This window comes from Acanthopagrus latus, chromosome 23, assembly GCF_904848185.1.
Source record: "Acanthopagrus latus isolate v.2019 chromosome 23, fAcaLat1.1, whole genome shotgun sequence".
NCBI classification, from domain to species: Eukaryota; Metazoa; Chordata; class Actinopteri; order Spariformes; family Sparidae; genus Acanthopagrus; species Acanthopagrus latus.
Window position 1 is genome coordinate 14,839,144 of NC_051061.1, and position 23,975 is coordinate 14,863,118.

General features: G+C 42.3%; 1 protein-coding gene and 1 long non-coding RNA gene across 2 annotated transcripts in view; one reads left to right on the forward strand and one right to left on the reverse strand.

The window, feature by feature from the left end:
* Nucleotides 1-204: 204 nt before the first annotated feature.
* Nucleotides 205-3,932, reverse strand: LOC119014472. Its single transcript, XR_005072976.1, has 3 exons — nucleotides 3,878-3,932; nucleotides 2,335-2,434; nucleotides 205-1,743 (listed from the first exon to the last, which is right to left on the reverse strand). It is a non-coding gene; the product is annotated as an uncharacterized LOC119014472 (long non-coding RNA).
* A 5,869-nt stretch (nucleotides 3,933-9,801) lies between these two features.
* LOC119013455 (ras-related protein Rab-26-like) overlaps nucleotides 9,802-23,975 on the forward strand; it is a 60,076-nt gene continuing 45,902 nt past the window's right edge. The window contains exons 1-2 of the mRNA XM_037087999.1: nucleotides 9,802-11,454; nucleotides 13,853-13,963. Of these exons, the coding sequence (XP_036943894.1) occupies nucleotides 11,269-11,454; nucleotides 13,853-13,963 (297 nt within the window). The 5' untranslated portion in view covers nucleotides 9,802-11,268. The remainder of the gene's footprint in view (nucleotides 11,455-13,852; nucleotides 13,964-23,975) is intronic.

Below are 23,975 nucleotides of genomic sequence, written 5' to 3' on the forward strand. Positions count from 1 at the left end.
AGAATATGCAGTTACAGTTGCATTCAGTGAAATCAGACTTCGGGGAGCTCCTCCTTTTCATTATCCTTTTATCTTTAACACAAATCAAATTGTTTCCTGATAAAAAGTGAATCCTGTTCTTTGTCTTCGAAATGGCAATATAACACATTCTAAAAGACTTGGGACACATTAGAGGACAGCAGGGAGAGAGCGGGAAGTGAGATGTTGTGATCCCACAGGTGTTTGTCTCCCTTCTATCATGTCAGTCTGCAACTGCATTGCCACCTAGTGGGAGATAAGGTTTACTGTCTTCAGACTGCTGTGGTTTAATCTCACATAGATTCAGTAAAATTAGGTAGGTTGTATTGTGGGGGGCGGGGACTGATTTAAAACGGTGTCAAATGCAAAACTGAAGGGCGTCGCCCACCATCTTCTCTTTTATTCGTTGGATATTTCAGGTCAGCGGCTACAAAAAAGTTTTTCCAGCTGAGCTCTTCCAACCAAACATCAAGCCAGTGAGTTCACATCTGGAGCTTATGTGGGAGATAGACATCAACATGTCAGGCCTCCGGGCCGTAAGGGAACATCCCTACAGTTGCAAAGCATCAGAAATGCTTATGATGAATAAATCACTTATCAGGAGCTCGGAAGAGGCCAAAGACACTTAAATAACTGTCTCAGTCCGTCACAAAGGAGGGAGAGGGAGAGAGAGAAAGGCTGTAAGAAGGGAGGGTAGAATGAGAGAACATGTTGTAAAAGGCGAGGGAAGGTTTGTTTGGCCACGCTTTGGCTAATTGGTCTCAGTGGTGCAGCTAATGGTTTTAGGTTTACGTCCAAGCGCCGCTGAAAAATAAGTGGGAACCAATGAAGGGTGAGCGGCTGTGTTTTTATGCATTTTCATCATCTCGCAGGAGAAGGTGGAGAATTTAAAGTGCATAAAAAAAGAAAAAACGAAAATGGAGACTGGAATCACCTAATTTAAAGCCACACGTTGCACATCCTGTTACTCCTTCATCTATTAAGCAGATGTTAGGTGAAGTGAATTTTTTTAGGGGGAGCTGGTTTATCCATTACAAGCTACTTTTAGCTTTTTCGCACCCAGAATGTCGAGCGCACATTTGAAGGCCGGCGACGTGCTTTCATGTGATACCTCCCACGCCTGCGCCTGTCTTTCAACCCTTTCAGGTTATAAGTGGCCCTTCTCCTGAACCCTCACCAGTCCCATTTTGTCCGTCTTTCATCGGCCGTAGCCGAGGCATGTGGCAACAAAGCTCCGCTGTGGTCAGATGGCATCTGTCCCTTCAATAATCCTGGAGTTATCGCTACACATCAAAGCGTTAAGGGCTTGCATAATTGAGTTAACGAGTGTGTTGGTACGTAACCTGATCCTTTATTCCCCGTGAGGATGGCGGTCACAGTTTGTGACCACAGACAGAGACGAAGAGAGAGAGAGAGAGAGAGAGAGGGGGAGATGCAGTAAGACGGCCTCTAAAGCCCCGCAACAACTGTGGGTTCACGCTGTGGGCCTGGCGAGCTGCAAAGTGGCCCGGGCCAGCACCAAGCTAATGAAAAAACAACAGTGGGGTAATGCTGGTGTGGAGCCGGGGCCCGCAGCACCGTGCCCACTGCACAACTGCCCCGGTCAGCACTGGCACTGGTCGCAGCGCCAGTTGTCACGGCCTTAATCCTGCCTGCTGAATGACCTCATCATTGCCTGCCTGCCTCCCCTGCAGCTGCTGCCGTGGCTCGGTGGAGTGACCTCACCTACGCGACACACACACACACGCGCACACAGACACAATCACATGCAAAGTAAGCAGATAGCGCCGGTGCAAAAACATGCAAAACCTCAAATGACATGCTCACCAATATTACAAGAAAATTCTCACCGTGCACATGGTTTAGGTTTAATCTGCTAAGATTTCTGCATGCATCCTACTCCTACTACTAAGTACTGAAATTTTTTTCAGCCATGCAGTTGGTTTAATGTTAAGCTCGAAAGCTCTTTCAGTGAAAGAAACCGTCCAGGTGAAAACTGCCCACGGGGGAAGTCTGGACTGTCCGCATTAACCAGAGCATCGTTTCAACGGAGACGCAATTTTTTTCATGACTGCTGTCCTTAATACAGGATTTTGCACATCATGATTTACATTCAAAGCCAATTTTCTGTGCTGAGTCTGGAAGCAGTGTGCCCCATGTGGAAGCTGCACGGTCGGGGTGGTGGATGGAGCATGTCACAGACCTGCAATTAGTTAGTTAGTAATTAAATAGTCCAGCGTGTAGGATCTAAGTGGAACTATTAGCAGAAATGTTCATAATTATGTTTTCATAAGTGTATTATCAACACAAACTTACTGTGCTTTAGTCCGCTTAATATGAGCTTTTCATATCGAGAGAGGGGGCAGGTCTGTCGCTACCTGATGTCAGTAGCCGTCTCTAGGTATGGCAACACCATCTGGACAAACCACATGCAGAAGTGCATTAACACTGTCAATTTGTCTCGTCAGTTTATTATGTTTGCGTTCATTGTATCATAGCATATTCTCCATGTTCATGTTACTGTGGGCGTGTGCTGTCCTGGTATTTGGACAGATTGTGCTGTTATGCTTTGTCAGTTTTGTTCTTGTATCCATGTCAGTGAAGCCTTGGATTAGGTTCTTTCATCGCCCGGCCTCACCCTAACCATGCCTCAATCAGCATTTATGTAACCATATTCTTTCCCTATAACCTACAGCCATACTGCAACTGTATTGCATGTTGTAGAAAGTTAGATAGAATCTGTGCTTTTGCAGAATTGCACTGTTAGCTTTGCACAAAACTTTTGCAAGTGACACCAAAAGCAGAATGCATAGATAAAAACTAACAGCGAGTGAGAACTTTTTGTTTTTTTCTTCGCGATTTGGGCGTATTGACCTTTTCGCCGTGTAAACAACGCCCGAAAAGAAACAACACAACACGGATGCATCATGTAAACACGAGGCTCATTTACATCTCTGTCTGCGTCGCTTGACGGCTCCATATTGCGACCGTCAAACAGATCAGATCTGTTCTGTGCATACGGACTAAACGACCACGGGGATCGATATTAACAGACACAAACACAGATGTACATAGTGTTCGTGAACATATATCCACACACACACACACACACACACGCACAGACACACTTGTGTGCGATGAAAATAAAGAGACACTTGCTCCGTTGGCACCTCCTCCAATCACACACGCCGCCTCCACTCCTTCATCCCAGCTGTCACAACTGCAAAAACTCTACAAATACACACGCACACTCTCGCATATTCACACTCACCCACACACACCACTTTTCCTGCTCACACCTTTTCCCGCTCACCATGGCTCTCTCCAGTTGGTGCCCGTGTGCCCACTCTCTGCCGCAGCTTGCGTGTAATGTGTTGTGAGTGCGTGTTTATGTGCGTATATGATGTGTGTAATCGTCCCTCTTTTTTTTTATTTTATTGCCGTCGGTTCCAGCTGAGCTCAGACCTGTAAGTGCACCACCTCTGGTCCCTCAAAGCACAGGAGAGAGGAAAGTGGACAGTGAGTCATGCTTTACGCTGGCCTCCTCTAAGCTGTGAAAAAGAAAAAGGAAAAGGAAAAAGAAAAAAAAAAAGACGGCCGCCTAAAAAACTCAATCTGTTCTGCGTCTGAGAGCAAGAGAGTGGACCGAAGTGGCAGCGGGTAATTTAGGCAACGCCTCGCAGCGATTCTCTGCTTTTCGTCTGCTTTACACTCTTTGCTCCGCACCGTCCACCAACTGGATCCGACTTGATGAGCCTCGGTGTGTGTGTGTGTGTGTGTGTGTGTGTGTGTGTGTGTGTGTGTGTGTGTGTGTGTGTGTGTGTGTGTGTGTCTGTGAGAATTCAAGCCCCGTGCTTACGCTGCGTGTTTTGGGGCGTCTGCGAGCGGGTCCGACGCCAAACGCTTCCTCTTTGACACCATGTGCGAGGTCATAAATCTGATCACCACAGCAACAGAGTACAGTGACACTGACGCTCGCAGGAAGCTCCCCGGCTTAGCGGGGATTTATGGCTGGGCCCTCGGATAGCGCGCCCGCCGCTTGTGAATGCAGCCCCTCTTTTCGTGAGATGACAGGAATCTTTTTTTTTTTTTTTTTTTTTGCAAGTGGAAACAAAAGTGTCCTGCGCCCTGTAACTCAATCCATAGAAAATGCAGAGCAGATTCAAATTAAATTCAACTTAAAGGGCCTATATCCAAATAAATAAGGGGGGCTGAAATAAGGAGCAGATATTGGGGAAAATTGGGCCCCTGGTAGTGATTATTACCCTCGTAGAGTTTTTCCATCCTGGTACCCTGGCTCAGACTCTCATGTCTGGATCTTTTAAAGGGTCCGGGGAGGGTTGGGCATGTATTATTTTCAACACTTCAGATTAAACCCTGTAACAGCTCTCCGAGGCCTTACTAATACAGACCCCCTGCTGGGTTACAGCAAAATTAAAAAAGAGAAAAATAAAGGCTGCGACTGTGAAAACAGCGTCAAAGCATAGGTGGAAATTGCAAGTGTGACACTGAGATGCTGTGATGACGTCTTTGGAAAGGTAATAATTAACGGTGTCACCTTTTTTTTTTTACGGCGCAGAGGAAAGAGAATTAAAAAATCGTGCACGCTGACAGATTTGAAGTCAGGGCTTGGCTTCATTGGTTTAGCACATTAAAATATGGCAAGATTGAGCGAAATCGATCGTGCCAAGGCAATTTCAAGCCACCAGGACACATTGTGTTTGCAAAGGCTCATTTCTCTGCCTTTTTCTCCTGCACTTGTGTGCGCCGCAGTTTACGGAGGCATCGAGCTCTTGCCAGAGAGGACATTAGTGCGACATCTTTTGTCTGTCAGGATGAAAGCAGAGAAAAGTAAAAAAAAAAAAAGAAGAAGAAGAAAAGAAAAAGAAAAACTACATCAAATTAAAACCAAACTCTTCCAGTTGCAGCAATGATGCTGCATTTACACGTTCCATTTTTGATCTTTTGCTGCAGTGGTTCCTCTCCTGATAAATCTAAGGGGTCCTGAGTTGTTTAAAAGACGTGGATTAAAGAAAACATGTAGTTCTGCTATGCAAATATTGATCGTCTCATTCATATAATTTATGACAAGTGTATAGTGGGGTATGTGTTGATCCATATTATTTCCTGGCAGGTTATTTTATGATACTTTTATGATGATCGCAGTGTGCTGCATCCCTGATAATTATGTTATTTCACTATCTGTGTCATATACACATATGTATATGAATATGTTCGTAATAACATTTTCTCTTGCTTTTGATTCACATAATTCAATCTTTTTGTTTGTTTGTTTGTTTGTTTTGTTTTTCCCCTTTGGACCGCGGGAAGTTTAGCTGTTGTGCCAAATAAATAAATGGCACGGTGGTTGCAATATAGTTGCAATATGTAAGAACTGGCCACCTGTCAACAAAACAAATAAGGGGCAGCATTTCACCACAGTAAGTGTTGCTAACTGTAGCTGTTAGCTCAGTTAGCTGTGCAGCTAGGTAGTTTGGTCTGGGAGCTCAGGGACCAGAGGAGTGTTTGTGTTTTCACTGTAAGCAGAGATGTTTGCCCATGCAGGGACTAGCTGGTTAAATTTGATAATTTCAAGAGATATCGCTGTCACGCAACACAAACACATCATACCAACAAAACTGGTACTTTTTCACATTCTGTTGATCATTTTTGAACGTTTCAACTACAATTCTTGCACATTGCCCTTTCAAAAGCACATTGCTTTTGAAGGCTAACATCAGTCATTTTTTGGGCCAACAACACCGACAAAGCATCGCATTTTAAGTTAGGTTTTTTTGTAATCTGTGGTTTATGCACATTTCGCATTCATGGAGCTAAATTATAATTCAGCAGTTAATTCTAGCCACCTGATGAATTCCACGAAGTCCTTCTTTAATCTCCTTTGCTGGTCTCCAACACAAAAGCGGAGGTATATCTGTCTCTTTGGCTGTTAAAGGCTTGATTATGTCCACCAGCTCGCCGCTAACTGTGTCTGCCTGCTGTTTGGTTCTGAGCAGGTAGCTGAGAGTGGGATTTTAAAGCTCATTTGCCAAAAACAGCTGCCTGCTGAAGTTGCATTGATGCTGAGAGTGGTGAGAGTGAACCAACCAACCAGCTGCAGCCAGCTCACGAAACAATGAGCTGGAACTGACTGAAAGCCCTTAAAAGCTGTTGAGTTGCATATTCAGCTCGTAACCCTCCACAGATTTATTACTTACAGCCGACCCCCGTTCATTTGTCACAGTGTTTTCACTGTTATCTGATAGAAAATTATTGTTTAAATCTGCTTGAAGGTGTCATAAGAAAAATGTGGGACCACCGTATTGCAATAAACATCATTCAATGATTAAAGTAATAAATGGACCAACTTTTCAAAGGCTATAAACAAGCAGCACCAATGTCACTCATTTTTTTCTCTCTCTCTCTCTCTCTTTCTCTCTCACACACACACACACAATGTTTTTCTCATTTAAGAAGCCTCGGGGAGCGAATAAGTGCCAGGCAGTACCAGTCCACTGATGGCTGCTCTCGCCAAGGCCTGAAAAACAGAGATGGCGACTGGCAAGATGCCCCCCACCCCCCCACCCCACCCCGCTCTCCGCCCCTCCTCACAGCACTCGGGCCGCGGGGGCAGCTGAGAGAAAGAGCATCCAAGAGATCAACAGTTGCTGTGACGCTGGTTGAGCGACTGGCCAGGCTGCTGCACGCCACCCAGCCCACGTTCGGGGCACCTGACCCTGGGTAAACTGACAAATGCCTGGCCTTTGGGTGTGCCTGCAGAGTGATGTGACCCTGAGGCCGCTATGACCTTACCAGACTGGGCACACACTTCTGTCTGCCTTATGTTCCCAATCACAATGTTTTTTCGAGCTCCTGACCAAGTGAATTGCACTTGGAGTCCCCCTGCACTTTCCAGGCTGTTTGACTTATTGTCATGGAAATTGCACAGCTCTCAGGATGCCTTCACCCAGGAAAAGGCAGCTGTAATTTGCCCCTAATTAACATGTTGAAATAATGTGATTCATCGCATTCTTGACAGCTGAGTCACGCATTTACTTTACAGTGCGCCACACTAGAAAAACAGCACCAAAAAAAAAAAAGTACATTTGCTTGATAGGATTTCGCTCAACTGCCTCCACAGTTTTGTATTTATAGACTCTGTTTTGTGCCTGTGCTGCCACATGTATGTTGGCACGCACGCAAGCATAAAGCGCACGTTATTGCCGGGAAATGTACAGTACCGTCTTTTGGCATATTTAACTCATCACGACAAGGCTGTTAATTTATCTGAAACCAGGGACAGATTCCAGCGACCCTCTCGATCCAGGTCCCCTCTTCCCTCCAAAATGCCCAGCTGTTGCGGCAGTAGACAGCTGCTTTAAGGGTAGAACGAATCTCAGCTGTTGGGGGCGTGGAGTTGTGCAAGGGGGGGCTCGCTGGATTTGGGGGTCTGTATTCCCTCAGACCAATGACACTCCACTCCTTACGCCACACTGAGATGTGTGGTGTGTGGAAAAATGCTGACAGGCTGCAGATTTGGGGAAAGAAAGCAGAGGCTTCAGCTGTCTGTGGGTTTGCAACCAAATTGCTCAGTATCCCTGAACTGTGGCGCTCTGGGGTCAAATAGGTGACCCCGAAAGGTCAATGCACAGTCATTTCAAAACCAATATGTTGAAATTATACATTTATTATTTTGACACTTCACTCCTCTTCATGTTGCATCTTCGAATGGCTCAATTTTAGAATGTTAATGTTTGGTTAGTTTGGTTATGTCTGGTTGGTTTGGACCACTTGGTTAGGGTTCGGAAATCATCACTGCTTGGCTTAAAATACCTGTTTTGGTGCAGTCTGGAGAAGCTTTCACTTCATGGGGGGAAAAAAAAGGAGTGTTTTGTCGCCACAAAATTAGCTGACGATCAACTTCCCGTGCAAAACACCCAATTTTGCTCGCTACAGAAAGATGGCTGGAGATGGTCCAACTTCCCATCAAAAAAATAAATAAATAAATAAATTTGATCACCACAAAAACGGCTAAAAATACCCCTACAGACTCATACAGTAGTCACCGCTTGGAAACCTTGTGACTAATCATGCAACCACCTTCCCACCGACCTCAGATGTGCAAGTCTACTAATAACCATCTAATATGACCATATATATATATATATATATATATATATATATATATATATATATATCTATATATATATATATATATATATATTTGTGGTTTGCAGAAAGTACTAACATTATATCCTCGTGACTGGGCTGTAGCGTAAAGGGTTAAGAGAAGATTATGTTTTGGCTTTCCTGGTTCTGTCACCACAAACAGGGCTGGAAAGTGTCCTGACATCTCATTAAAATCATCCAACGTTTTGGGGCTTACAGCTGTTGAATCAGCTTATTGAACAGTGGTCTCTTGCTTGGCAGCTGCTACGAGAGGTGTAATACCAAATGTAATGCATGTGTGGTTTTGATGATAGTACGATGTCAACATTTAATTATGGCGAGTGGGCTGTAATTTCCTCTTGCACTTTAATATTTGGCAACATAAAAGTAGAATAGCTCGGTACTTTGATGTTACATTAAGCTCAAATCTTATTTTCATGTCAAATGTAAACCACACGGACCCTTGGACGTGTCTCACAACCTGTTTATTGCCCCGCTGTTTATTCCTGGGTTGGATCTGTTTCTGTTTCATGTGAATATTAAATGGTGCTGCCTCTTTAAGAGTTTAGCCTGGTATTATTCATGCTACACATCGTAAAAGGTCAGAGGTAACACAAGCTCACTTCAGACGCCTGTTGTGGGGAGCAAACAAGGTCCCTGGGCTGTGATCTGTGAGCATATTCTAATGAGCCTGGACAGCCTGGCACTGGATCAGAGGGGCAGTCAGTATCATACACAAATTTCATATTGCATAACAAACTAGATTACAGAGCTGGGAAACAACAGCATCTCATTACTGGCCGCAGAGGATCAGGGTCTAATTACAATATGCTGCTGTTCTTTGTTGCAAATGTAAACAATATGTGGACATTGCCACAGAGTGACTTCCTCCATGTTACAGAGAGACCTTTGAGTTATGTTATGAATTATAACGGGTGTGTGTTAGAATCACAGAGAGGCCAGGGACAATGTTTATTTATTTATCTGTTTTTTTTACTGTTGTGCTCTGATCACAACCAGCTTGTTGATGGAGGCTGCAGGAAGCTGGAAAACAACAGCAGCCTATGAAGAGGCCGACCACTGACGACAAAGACCCACCGTGGACGCAAATCAAATCTGTGATACGCACTTCATATTGTTTCATACTACTCCAGAACTAGAGTGAGCCTCCCCCTGACAGTTCTTATTGATTTCAGGGATAGCTGAACTTTACTCTTCCTGTTTTATCTGTGACTTTCCATCTCATATTCTTATGTCGCCCTCTTGTGGTGCAGTACCAAAATCACATCTCCAGCTCATTCTACAGGTGGCTGCTGGTTGTTTTTCTCCACATGACATCAACAGTCCTCATGCAAAAGGAATCATTACTTTGATCACATACATTAACCAGCTGCGTGTATTCGGCACATCACGTCTTGGCCTCCAGCTGCTCAGATATAAATAACTGACTGAATTAATTAATTTGTTCTGCTCCTAATTTTTAACATATCACACATCAAATCATGTGATTTGTTTAATAATTCTCTATACCATTGAGCTGTAAACATCACAACAAACTGTGGTGTTATATGTATTGATAACAGCTGCATTGCATTCATAAACTGTAAGTCACACTGAAGATGTTTTGATGGCGACTGATGACATGTAATTAAGTCAAGTTGGCATGAGGTTAATTAATGAAGATATTCTTGAGCCACACATGAATAAGTCACAATTAAATCAAGTAATTCATCTTCATTATAATACATAAAAACATTCACATAGGACTCTTATTTTGACAGAATACTAAACAACAAAAATGATGTTGTACTGAAGTAGGAGTTGGTCTGCAGTATATGAATATCTCACTTTAAAGGTTTAAAACACACTCGTTTGATTCCATAAACCAGATTTGTTTGCCAGGAAATAGAGAAAATACAACAATATAATAGTATAATAACAGAACCACAGAAAAAGAAGATGTATGGAAGCCCACTGTCGCCAGTTAGAGTAAAACAATACAATGAAAACTGGGTTTGATGAAAAAATTAATATTCTCATGGTGAATTACAGTTATAAAATACACTAATCTAAGTCTTGAATATGAAATACAAAAGTCCAAATTATTCAATTAAAAGTCATATTAATTAGATTAAAAAGACATGATTAGGACGAGTTGAGTTGTCGTAAAGTCGGAATGACATAAACATGAGATTAAAAAGTAATGATTATGAGACCTCACAATCATGACTTTTTATCTTATGTTTATGTCATCATTTACAACAAAAATCAGAGATTTTAAAAAAAATGAAATGGGGTAAAAAATGATATGAGAAAAAGTCATGATGCATCTATTTTCATTTCTTTTTAATCTCATTGGTTACCATGGGAATATTTGTGTCTAATCAAGGCAAAGTGCCCATCTTATTTCATTCTTATTATTTTTCTTGCACTACTGGAAATGGCCTTCCATCAAATTTCATCAAATGCCAAACTTAATTAGGGGGGATAATTTGCTCATGATCCAGTGTTTGCGCAGCTGTTTTTGTTTTCAGCACCACGGACAGCGTGCTGCGCCCTCAGTCAACCCCATGATGACCAGACAGTCCTTCTGCACAGGTCATACAGTTACCTTGTCGGCAGATGAGTCACTCAAGTTACCACAATAAATCCATAACGTTATGGAAGATGAAGGTCTGAGGCGTTCCCTCCGACTGTCCTCCTGCCTGTTGTTTGCTCAAGGTGGAGTTTTGTGCCACATCACATGTAAGTGGTGCGGCCACAGCGCGCAGTGCTGAGGCTGCTGTCCTGCACGGAGAGCTGTCAGGAGCAGGAAGCGGCTCAACGATCACGGAAGCGGGAGCGCTCTTTGCATTTCGAGGACAATCGCAGCCTTACTTTGAGAGTGGAGAGGCGCCGAGGAACATGCGTGCAGCCCGCAGGTGAAAACAATCCGCTCATTTAACTTCTCAGCCGCTGCAACTTTTTCGGCTTCTGTGCGGAATCGACATCCGAGATTGTGTCGGTGTTGTTCTGCTTCAGCTCGAATCCCCGAAGGTACTTTTCTTTTTTTTTCTTTTTCTTTTTTTTGGGGGGGGAGAAATGTCTCGCAAGAAGGCTGCCAAAGGCAAAGCAGCGACCAGCAGCCCGTCTGCGGGCAGCCCGACCGGGAAAGGTATCGGGAAAGCTGCGCGGAGCAGCCCGGGCATCGTTCAGATGAACGGTGTGGTCCATCCCAGCAGACCGTCCGTCAGCAACAGCAGCGAGTTTTACGACATCGCCTTCAAGGTAAGATCCGTGCATGTGCAAACTGCAACTCGTGTAAAAAAGTGGTCTTGGTTTGATCATGTTACACCAACAAATACTAAAGGAGAGGGTTCCTGTTGATGAACAGCAACCACAAAGGTCAGTGAACTATACACGGTGTAAAAGATCCCACACACTGGGTCCTATTTGTGTTTTTTGTTTCCCCTTCAGAAGAAAATTCACAACAACCCTGTGTGTGTTCTTATTTATTCTCGTCACTGCCAACCGTTTTACTACCACCTTCATCCATTAAACATGAGCGAGCTCCTGACAACAGCTGTGTCAATACACCGATCGATAACCTGTAAAGGCGCGCGCGCACACACACACACACACACACAGACACACACAGACACGTAAATACTGCTAACAGGGGACTATGACGCTGACTAAGAGAAGACCCCTGTTTCTGGCCATTAAAAAAAAGAAAGAAAGAAAGAACAGAAAATATTCTTTTGAGGTCTTTTACAAACAAATCACATGCGCCACCGGTTCGTCTCGGCAGCAGCGAGGTTCGCGTTAAAACAACAGCGAGCAGTTGGCTGGCGCGCTCCACCTCCCCATAATGTGAGGCACTTGTGTGAGTGGAGAGCTGTCACTTCACTGCAACACAAACACAGACTCACACCCACAGACGCTCTCAGTGCGTACTCCCAGCATCGCTTCAAGGGACTTGTGCCACCTACTCCCTGTTTTTTTGAAGCAGCTGTTTGATGTGAGTGGAGCACGGTGGCTTGTTTTTGCAGAACAATTGGTTTGATTGTTCCATCCAAACCCATCCATTAAGAACTGTATATTCCTGTTTCATTAACAGTTTTAGTTTGTTTAGTGCCATTTTTTTATGCATGGATCTAGTTGTGATGTTTAGTTTTGCAAGATTGGATCAAAAGATCCCACCTGCATCCCTCTTTCTGATTTCTAAGGCACTGTGCTGTGTTTCAACCCAACTCACTGCTTGCCCTGATCGTTACTCTGCATTGAATCAGCAAGGAAATTGATTGCATTTTATTTATATCAACCTAAGGCCAGGGAGAGGCCAGGGGCCTCCTCCTGCACACTCTGTAAATATTTAGCTCGTGCTGAGCTGCATGAAAGAAGAGATGAGATACTGAGGTAAAAAAAATAAAAATAAAAAAAAGACAAATTGAAGGTGGAAATAAAAAACTTTTGGGCTTAAGCTTACCATTATGAGGTAAATATTGATTGCACAGTTTAATGACGACAGAAAAACGGCTTATTCCTGATCTATATTGGTTCCCTACAAGCCTCGCTTTCAAAATGCTCTCCCGTTTGCCACTGGGTAGGAACTTACTGAGAAAATTAAGGAAGAAATTGGAAATGGGCAACTATTTTTGCCATAACTTATAACTGTGAGGTAAATATTGATTCCAAAGTTCATCAACTATAGAAAAAAGTTATTGTCCAAATTTTTATTGGTTCGCCCTCGCTCTCACTATGCTGTTCATTCTGCCACTGGGTTGGATTTGTCCTGGTGGATGAAGGGGTTCACGTGGAAATAGACTTTTTGGCTTAAACTTATAATTATGAGGTAAATATTGGTTTTGCAACTAAAAATCATGACATCGTCCACATTTGTATTGACGCCCCAGAACCTTCACTTTCACCAGGCTGATTTGTGATTATTTGTTACTGTTTCTTGCTTTGAACAACAGCCAGACTGCTAGCATTAGCCATGCTTGTAACACTAACACTAGCTAATACTAGCAGCCAAAAAACACAAGGAGCCACAAGGAAGCCAGGAACAAAACAAAAATCTATCTTTTTTTTTCTGGCTGCTATCATTAGCGATCTGGTTGACTTTGCAATGACAGCAAATATTACCTGTTGCCACGTCATATATCCGTAACATGACCTTGTTACATCCCTTCATTCTTCTTCCTCTGTCTTTCATCTCCTCTCTGCTGCTTCCTCTCTGCACCCAAGAGGCACCTTTTGATTTCCATGGTCTTGGGCTCAGAGTCTCTCAGCTAACCTGATAAGAGTAATCACATCAAACTATTAATTTCATCACGGCTCTGAATAAAAAGAGAAACGCACGATCTGTGTGTGTTTAGCAGGAACAAAGCCAGTGTGTGTCTCTTTTTGCATCTGTTTTTAAGATGCTTTCGTACATTTGCACACCTACAGACAAGGTTCACCCGCTGATGAGCAGTCGCACACTCATTCACGTACACCATCTTTACTGGCCGAACACCAAAATGCCAGGACTAATTTAGCTGATTGATTCAAATGTGCTGTCTGACATTTACCTTCTGCGATCAGTCAGATAGTCTGAAGTTTTACCCCTCACACCTCTGGTTGTACTCTCTGTTCTTAGTTTTAGCCTGGCTGAGTTTTCTCTCTTGGTTTCCCTGTGCAGGTGATGCTGGTTGGGGACTCTGGTGTGGGGAAAACATGCCTCCTGGTCCGCTTCAAAGATGGAGCCTTCTTGGCAGGCAGCTTCATCTCCACTGTGGGCATCGACTTCAGGGTGAGTTTAAATCAATGGACGCATCAAACATTAATACACATACACGCAATCACTAACACAAAAACACCTTTCGTAAAACGGGGCCATATGCACTAATGGGAGCTATTCAGTGTCTTTATGTGCCCCAGAGCTATGAATATTTCTTGTCTTAGAAGTCTCACAAGATAGGATATTGATTTCTTAAATTAGTTTGACATGCTTTAGTTTTTTTGTCTCTCTGGGTGATAATCTCTCTTGCGCCAGTTTTATGGTCCCACATGGGTAGCCGGGAAAGAATTTGTCCATCTTTCTTAACGATCACACTCAGGTATGTCTGTCTGTCTCAGACACGGGGACAGGAAATCATTCAGAGTGACACTAAGCCCCAGGGAGACAAATAGAGACAGTTACGTCCCTCTGGCTCTACAGTGACCTTGTGCACAGGATAAATCAGATACAATAACGACCTTGGGTGTCAGCTGAACTTTTAGATTTCACCCTAACATTGTTTTTTCTGACAGGTTAGTAAATTGCCCTAAAACTGACACATGTCCAGGCACATAGTTGATAATATCTTTATCACTGTTCTTGTCAGATATTTTGTACGACATAAATTGGTTTAATACTAGAACATTGCAGCAAACCCTACTTTTATCACATGTACTGTAATCAGTTTTTGTTGGCACTTTCCGAGTAGTGTTAAGTATACTGACGGTTTGGTATTTCGCTGCTCTAACACTGACACGCTCACTAAAGACAGTTTTTGAAGTCAAAGAAATCAAAATCAATTACATTATTTATTCAATATATTATTTTTCCTGGCCAAAACCTGGCACCACTATTACCCACAATCCAGTCTGACTATCCACAGTTTGGTTGGCAATTTGGAGAATGGGTGATGCTCTTAACAGCTAATTTAACCTTGAGCCACTAGACTCAAGCAGAAATGAACAGTCTGATAAGCACATCTCTTTCTAACTTCACACTTCCATCTGACAGAGTTGAAGAGAGTAGTACCCAACATGATCTTGATGTGTGTTATGCCTGTTTACCCTGATTACAGACATGTACAATGTAGAAAATAGAAAATAACCTTGGTTTCGTTTTGGGAGTATATAGCCCCAACACAGTCATTTTCAATCATTCGTTCAACCTTTTATTTCAATCTCGAAAAATCATTGAGGCCAAGCCCTCATTGTCAGTGATGTCGAGCGCACACAAAAAAAAACAGTAGGTACAGAAATTTGATAACAAACAGAAACAACAAACATAATCTGAGAGAGAGTAAACGGAAGTGATACATAAAAATGATAATGAATAAGAAGCAATATGATAGAATACAAATAAAACGGAAAGAAGTGCTTGAAGATGATAAGAAACTGCACGCAAACAAATATGACAAAGCCCAGATAAAACAAAGGTGCAGAAAAGATAAATGGAAGACAACCATACAGGACAGCACATAGTTAAAACAGTTACATTCCAATGCTTGAAATAAAAACCTTAAACTGACCTTCAGGTCTAACTGTATCAACTTTAACTGTTCCAAGTGTATGCAGCACTGGTCCCAACAGATTCAGACGGGGTATCCATGCTCTACTCCACAAGACCTGTAGATACACTTTGATGTGTAAAATCAGTGCAGCTGTCCTAACTAACCATTTTATGTGGTTGGTTTGTTTGTTTTCACCTTTTTGAGATTTCAGTGTTCGATGCTGACCAGAGTGGTCAACACGTTAGCAGTTTTAAATGTGATTAGCTTCCCATTGATCCAGTCACCCATAGACCCACCCGTTGTCACATGGTGGCCATTTTCCTCTTACATAATACTCAGGGTGGGAAGCTCAAGTGTTGTTCTGCTGTGTTCCAGGTCTTCCGTTAGACATCAGCTAATGTTAGCATTTAGCCACTTCCCAGCCACACTACTGCTTGATAGTGTTTGCTACACAATATGATAAGGCGTACATTAGGGTTTAAAATATCAATTTGAATACATTTATTTAACACTGGAAGTGAAATGTACCGAATGTAATCCAATGGTACTAACTACAAAGTGGTTGAATGCTAACGTTAGCTATCGGGTTATCAACTATGCAGTTTTGCCTGGAAATATTGCCTGATGTCTCAACACAACAGCATAACATCATTACAGCATTACAGCTTCCCACCCTGAGCATGAAGTCAGAGGAAAATGTCAGCCATGTGGTCCATGAAAACTGTTAATTTCACTGCTTCCCCTCCCTCATCACGTACAGTTAGTGCCTGTCAGTTACTGACTCACCAATGTGTCTGAGCTCAGTTGACACTCTTTGTATAAGTTTATCTTGACTTATTCCTCCACCCATGCCCACCCCCTCCAGCTACCGAGGTAAATTAACATATCAAAAAAAAACAAAAAACTGTTAAAAGTTCCAAAGTTAACACTGTTACATGAAGGGCAACATTAGATCATTTATACTCTTGGGAGGCATACTCACATGGGCTGCCTGTGTGTGTGTGCGTGTGTGTGTGTGTGTTGAGCTCAAGTATCTAGCCATTGTATAGTCCTGTGAGTAGGTTGGATGAGTTTGTGGGTGGATGAGCAGTTGATTTATTTACTTATGTAATGTCTCTTATAACACCGTGTCTGCAGGCCTGATGTACATTTAGGCCTAGTGAAGCAAAGCAGAGACCTTCATCAGCTATCTTCGCCCCCTTCATTTACCTCTAAATGGATGAAAAAGTACAAAACTCATAAAGTTCAGTGCTAAGTCTGCTCTTTTGTCATATTGACTTATTATTTAATTACGGTGCTGTACGTAGCTGCGTGACATGAATGATTATGTTGTTATACTCAAGGCTTCTACTCTCTTCTGCGTGGTTTCATGTTAAATGGTTCTGGTACAAGTGAAGTCGACCTCAACTCACGAGGATTCTTTCCTAAGAAATAATGCATTGTAGGTCAGTATTAGTGTGGCATTTTTCGAGGGATGTTATTAAGACTGCAGAGTTTTTACTTAACATAAATTCACAAGTACAGAGCGAACCAAACTGTTGTGAGCAAACAGATGTGACACCCAGTTTCTGTAAACATACACGTCAAGTTTCACGTCAACAGTGTGTTTGAGAAATTGCGAGACAGGGAGTTTGTTGAGTAGGAAAACATGATGATCCCTGGTGTTTGTCTTCCCATGGAAGATAAACAGAGACACAGGGAGTCAGCGAGTTGTTATTTTTAGGAGTTTTGATCCCTTTTAGTTGGTGGGAAAGAAAGGCAATTTGCTTCGTATGGGGATTTGATCCGGTTTCCCACTTCAAAGCAGCAGTGAGATCCTGTGTTTTCTACCCCCTCTTGTTTATTGTAGCCTCATCTTGTTTAAGCCTCGGCATGTTCTCAGGATTACAGAGCTGCAGCGATGCCTTGCTCGGCTTTAGATGCAGAGTCAGAATTGGAAATATAACCCCACTGCAAATTGCATTTGATTATAAAATCTACCTATAAATGGGATCAAAAGGAGGGAGAAATTCATTCAAAAAGAGCGAGAAACAAGACCGTGCCTGATCGTATTAATTCCATGTAGATCTTATCATGTTACATATCTGACAAGTTCTTACTAAGAGGAAAAATAACAGATCTTACATGGACACGTGGTGCATTTTTGTCAGTGACATTTAGACCAAAGCAGGTTAAGTGGATGTGATTTCACTTCTACAACTCTTTTATGAGTAAAACATTTTCCTAATGAATTACTGCGTCAACTCCACTCTGAAGATGTAAAGATTCATTGGAAGGTGCAAGTGAACAAAATCAATTTTCACACAGTTACAGCTCTTGATCTTTTTTATTAGAGACTGCTAAATAATAACAAAACCAATTAGAGCCAATTAGCAAAAGGCATCACATTCAGAATAGAATGATCAGGAGGTCATAAGCAGCATTGTGAAATGTATCAGGTGGGTGTAAAAGGCTCCTGCAAAAATTCAGCCTTTTGCTCTCTGAGTGAAAAGGGCCTCTGAAGTGTTTTTCACACTCGCAGTCCGCTGGTTAGTAAAGATGGATTTGTAACATGCATGGAGACACAAGCAAAGCATAAAAATCAAATAACATAGTTACTTGTCTTTTCTAACTTCTCCATTTTCTCTCTCTACTGTAACACATCTCCTCACTGTATGTCACTTGTAGTTCACAAAGCTCCAAGGTAAGCTGAATGCCCCTCCTGTGGAAGAGACTCTTTTATAAAATGAATCAAGAGTAGCTCAGCAGGGCTCTCTAAAAGGTAACTGGCAATTACTGAGAAGACTCCCGATGCTTGTCTTATATTTGTCTAGCTCTGCGGGGCACAAATCGACATCCATCTTTCTACAACAGATACAAGACAATGTGTCAAATTGCCCTGGACAAGCTATATAGAACCATTTCTTTCATTTTTGTTTTTCCAAAAAACAAAAATGCTCCAGAAAGTGGACTACTAGTCTTTGTGGACTACAAAACTTTACCTAACTTTTAATCAGCATGTAGGTGAGTGGATAGTGATAGTGACAGTGATAGAATTATCTTTTTATTTTGGGTGAAGTTAAACTTTTTTCTTATTATCCTGGCAAGAGGGTGGAACTGTAGTACTGTGTTTTTGGCAGAAAGTTGATATCTACTGTAGCTTTACTGGGTCTGGGATCATTATTAATACACATTTATTTTGTTTCCCACTGTCAACAAACGCCTCCACCCTGTCTGTGGCTCAAGCCCACTGATTCATACTGAAGACCTACAATGTGAATCTTTAAAAGAAGATCTCAAATTTATAGTTCATTTATTTTCTACAAAGAAATAGCTGGATTTTGTAGGGTTTAGCTTAATTGAGTCAAGCAGGAGTAAAATGTGTTTAATTGATGGTTGCTATTTTTCAACATCAGATCAAGTCAGTATTCACGACAGCAGATGTGTGGGATTTACTCAAAATAGACTACAGTGCCCATGTTCAGCATAATGGAGTGTGTAAATGTGGCTCACTGGTGTGTTTTTTTTAAGGACATTAATTGAGCTTCATGGCACAAACAAAATGAATTGTATAAGCACATAGACAATATTTGCTAGAAGGATCTATTAATTGTTTGCTTTGATTTTCTGATGTCGACAAAATGAAAATGCAGACGTTGCCTTTAATGAGCACTGAATGTGAAAGTAGCTACAGGGTATGGTTGGAGCTGTCCTTGGTGCTGAACCCCATCCATAAGTTGCACTGCAAAACAATTATTTTCATTGTTGATTCATTTGATGATTATTTTCTTGATTTAATTGATTAGTTGTTTGGTCTATAACATTTTGATAGTTGACTCCCAAATCCCAGAATGGCATCCTCAGTAGTCTTGATCTGTTGAAACCCAAAGGTCTTAAGTTTACTATTGTAAAGGGGGAAAGAAACTGGAAAATATTCATATTTAAGCTGAAATCTGAAAATTGTGATGTTTCTGTAAAGGGGCAGTGTCTAAGAATTTGAGTTTAAAAGATTAAAAAAACAAAATTATCAACAGAATGTGATAAAATAACAGTTTTGAAGTCGAGGCCACTATGCATAGTTTTGCATACATTTCTACTAAAATTAGCATGCTAACTAACTAGCCCAAGGCCTCAAAACCCCCTTCTCCCCACCTGCCTAAGGCTCCTGTGCTGGAAGACTGACACACCCCCAATAGTCCCGCTAGCTGAATGGATATCTGAGCTAACAAGCTAATAACAGCTTCAGTCATGGATGTATAAACAGAATACAGTTAGCAGCAGTCACTCTGGCGATATGCCACCCCTATTTGTTCAGAGTATGAATTTGACACATTGTCATTTCTTGCATTTTGCACCTTTTTTTGAAATCGCTCAAACTGATTAAACGTCTATTTCAATAATTGGTGATTAATTTAACAATTGACTACTAATTAATTGATTATTGCAGCTCTCTATACAAGGCTGCCAAATCTACCAATCTGTGACCAGACCCGACATGTCAGCCTGTCCATCTTACTCTGATACAATTAGATTTCCACACACTGAGGGACCAGTATCAATTTCCCCTGCTGTAATTGTCTAAATCCATCATAGTTTTCAGTTTGCCTCATTTTTCTGTCACTTTCCTCCCCAGCGTGCTATTTGGCATTTCCTTGCATATTCTCTGCTAAAAATAATGTGTGAGTGTTGTTGATTCTTTTAAATGCTGTAGCCTGAAGGCAAAACATTTTTGTTCTCACTTTCAACTAAATCCCTCAGTGACAAACAGTGGCTGGGAAGTTGTTGAATTTATCTTAGCTGCAAGCATAATGAGTCCCAAATGTTATTTACCAGGAAACAGTGTTGTCAGCCTCGGAGAAGATCCTTTCTCTGTTATAAGGGTCAAAATGCCTTATTTTGGAAAAGAGCTTGAGGTGGAATTTCTTAGAAAGTCATAGAGAGGATTATTAAGTGAGAAAGAAAGAAAGAAAGAACTCATATGAGGGCAAAGCAGAAACGCAAAGAGATGCTCACAGATGAAAGCCAATTATCATTACACACACACACACACACTGTACACAATACTCCCAACAGGTTTCATTTCTGACGCGGCAGGAAAAACAAGCTTTTGTTCCTCTTTCCCTCTTCACAATCTGCCTCACCTCACGGCACCGGAGGGGAGTAATCCTTCAATCCCTCAGTCGGCGCAAATGCGACGGTGGGGAGAAGAGCAGCACTTCTCACCTCTGCTGAGAGACAAGCAAGCTGCTCCCAGCTGTCAGTTATGTCTGCTGCACCCGAGTGACAGACCTCTTATGCAACCACAGAATTCACCTCTCTGCACCCTAGAAAACATGGCTCGTCTGACTCGGGAAGGCAGATCTGGACTGATGCATGAGAGGACGGATCATCAGACTTTGGGATTTTTTTTTTTTTAGCCTCTTGGGGTGACTATGTGGGTCCATACTGAAATGATGCCACGCCACCTTGGATGGGTTGTCATGCAATTTTTCCCAGTCATGTTCCCCCGTAGGATGAATCTTGCTCACTCTGAAAACAGAGACTGTACAAGTTTTCTAGTTGTTTCCATCAAAAATAGGCATGGTATTGGCATGTCATGTCCACCATGAGCTACTAATAGATGTAACATACCGGAGCGGAGCTGAAGCAGTTACCACAGACCACACTTGGCTGATAAAACATCACAACACTTCCTCCTCTCTAATGATTTACCTCTAGCACTTTCTCCAGGAAAGGTCCATAAAACGTCCCCGACAGCTTGAGGAGACATGGATCACACTTGGCATACTAATTCATCTCACCCAGTTTGTAGTCTGTATTGTACACAAGACCTTTATCTTAATGATTTACCCATGCAGCACTACTTTAGGGAAAAATGTCTTCGTGAGCTACAGCGAAAATGGATGGGCTTGAGTTCACCGCTGATTAATGCGAGATAGAAGCAAGTCTGAGAGCAACTGTGATTCACATATTAAATCCAGACTGGGGTGAGGGGATTTTTTTTTGTTTGCCAAGTAAGCGGCATGGCTCTAAGGATGGTAATGTCACACAGTCACTGACACTTTGCTCCAGAAAGAAATTACTCAACTACAAACTGATCAAATAAGATTGCATTTCATATAGACGTTCGTGGTTTCCAGAGGATTACTCCGAGTGATGTTGGTGATTCTTTAAAGACATGTATGTCACGCCATGGTCCTATACTCTCACTGAAGTTACATAGTGCAGAAACAAGTGGCGGAGGGGTCGAGTTGCTGAGACAGACGCAATTCACCCCATAACAAGACACTGTACCATCAAAATGACTTTGAGGCTGTTATTTTAAGGTAAAAAGTTACATATTGCTGCTTTAATGTCCCTACAAATTCAGACATTTTTCAGCCAGTAACATATACACATATAGAGTACATATCAGCACTCTCTCTATAACACATTCCTCCACTATCCTCTTTGCTTTCCCTGACAAGTCGCCTGTCATGTTCCCATCTACACTCATGACACCCTGACCCCTCTGTGTGTCACACGCTGGACCAGAAGTTTCACACCTCCCTAATGGAATTGAGTCGTGTAAAATCGAGTGCCCATTTCACAGCGGGAGAGTTTCACTCATAAGAGACAGCCCCATTGATTCAGATTTCACTTCCCTCTGATGTTATTTTTGGAGGTACTTAGTATGTATGTATGTGGGGGTGGGGGCTATGAATCAGGCATCTGCAAAATTATCCGATTTTTAAGATAACTTGAAGTGGGGGTGCGTTGTCAGCGCTGTTCTCCTGCATTTAAGAACATCACAGCTTTTTAGTCTAAGAGAGGCATTTGGAATAAAAAGTTCTGACCTTCACCCTACACTGCCATGGTCAAGACAACACGGGAAATAAGCTCACTCTCATCCTAATTAATCAGGATAAAAGCCAAATAACAGTGATGGGAGGATTTCCTTTACAAAAAGAGAGCACCTGCTCGGAATTTACTCACTTTTGGGAGCATGAATCTCACATTGAAGCTGATACGACAGCTACAGAAGCTCTACATGACCTTCAAATTTTGTTCCCGGGTGAACTGCCCAGTGCGATTTGTTGGATCAGCCATCAGCAATGACTGATTTATAATTCATTCACTTATCCGTCTATAAACAGAGCAGAATGTTGAATAATTCAAGTAAGACTACAGTTATTATGCCGGCAAAGCTCAAAATTTCTTAATAAGTGTGTGCGTGTGTGTGTGTGTGCACGCTACACCTGCCAGAGCAGAGAGCAACGAGAGGAGACGAGGTAGAGGCAGCGTAGGGGTGGCAGGAAGGGTTAATCAAAGCGCAGAGGGGCGGAATCAGCAGTGAATCTTAAATTCTAATAACCAGTGTGGGAGACGATGAAGTTGGCATCACTTGCCTTTTCACACATACAGTAGTGTATATGCATGTCTAATGAGGAGCTGAAGGTGTTCGTGCATATATCGCTCTATAATGATGCACCCAGTCACCTCAAAACATATGCTATTCTATATACATGGAAGAAGGTAGCACCCGGTTTATATCCATCTCATTTACTTGAGATTTTAATTAAGCTGCGAGTTGGTTTGGAGCTGTCACCAAAGTGGGGATTCAGGGAGAAGAGACTCCCTCCTCTAATGACACAGTGGAGTGCCTGAACTCTCCACTCAGTGAATAAAGGTCTACACTTGATGTCAGACACTAGGCTTTGGCTTATCCCTGATACAAGGTCTGCAAAAATGTGGATTATTTTCAATCTTGATTAACCTGTCAGTCAGGTTTGGTGACAATATCAGAGAGTGTTTTGCATTTTGTTTAAATCATGAGATGAAACATTAATATATGATCTATGTATATATGGAAATAAAAGAATAGTTAACAAATCTTCTATAAATGTGATGCATTTAAAGGAGGCAGCGGTGCCTGTGTCTGTCGAAGCCGCATCCTATGATTGTAGCGGTCCTTTGTCACGCCGCCCAAAATCGAAGCTGTAAATATTGATTACTTGCCCGACCTCTGACCCCCATAATGCCGAGCCAATCATCCAGCTTGGACATGCGATTCATCACCGGGGATGCGTTTCCTGTGTTTTCGTCAACACCTCGTAAACACCGTCTCATGGTACTGCAAGAAGCCTGAGCCCTCGTCATGTGGTCAATACAAGTGATAATAGCTTAGTGTCTAAATGGGCTGAAAACGTGTTGGATAGTCAATTGATTGATCTCCTGATGAGCCCACAGGGGTAAGGAGGAGAAGGGAGATTGTTTTATTTTAATTATCTTCCCAGGGGAAGACGAGGTTATTGTGGAAAACAGACGGGGGGAGAGTATGTGTAAAGTACCCTCAAGGACATTAAACATTAAAAGTGTCTTTTTAAATATGAACCTCTGCATCAGTAGATTATTGATGGCAGGAGGCTGTCTGGCTTGCTTCTTTTAATGAAGTGAGATACTGGTGTGGTTTCTGTTCAGTTCCATTCCGTCACACATTCAACGGCACATTCAGTAGGTGTCAGTGACATACATACACACACACGTGTGCACACAACATGCAAACTCACACGGATAACA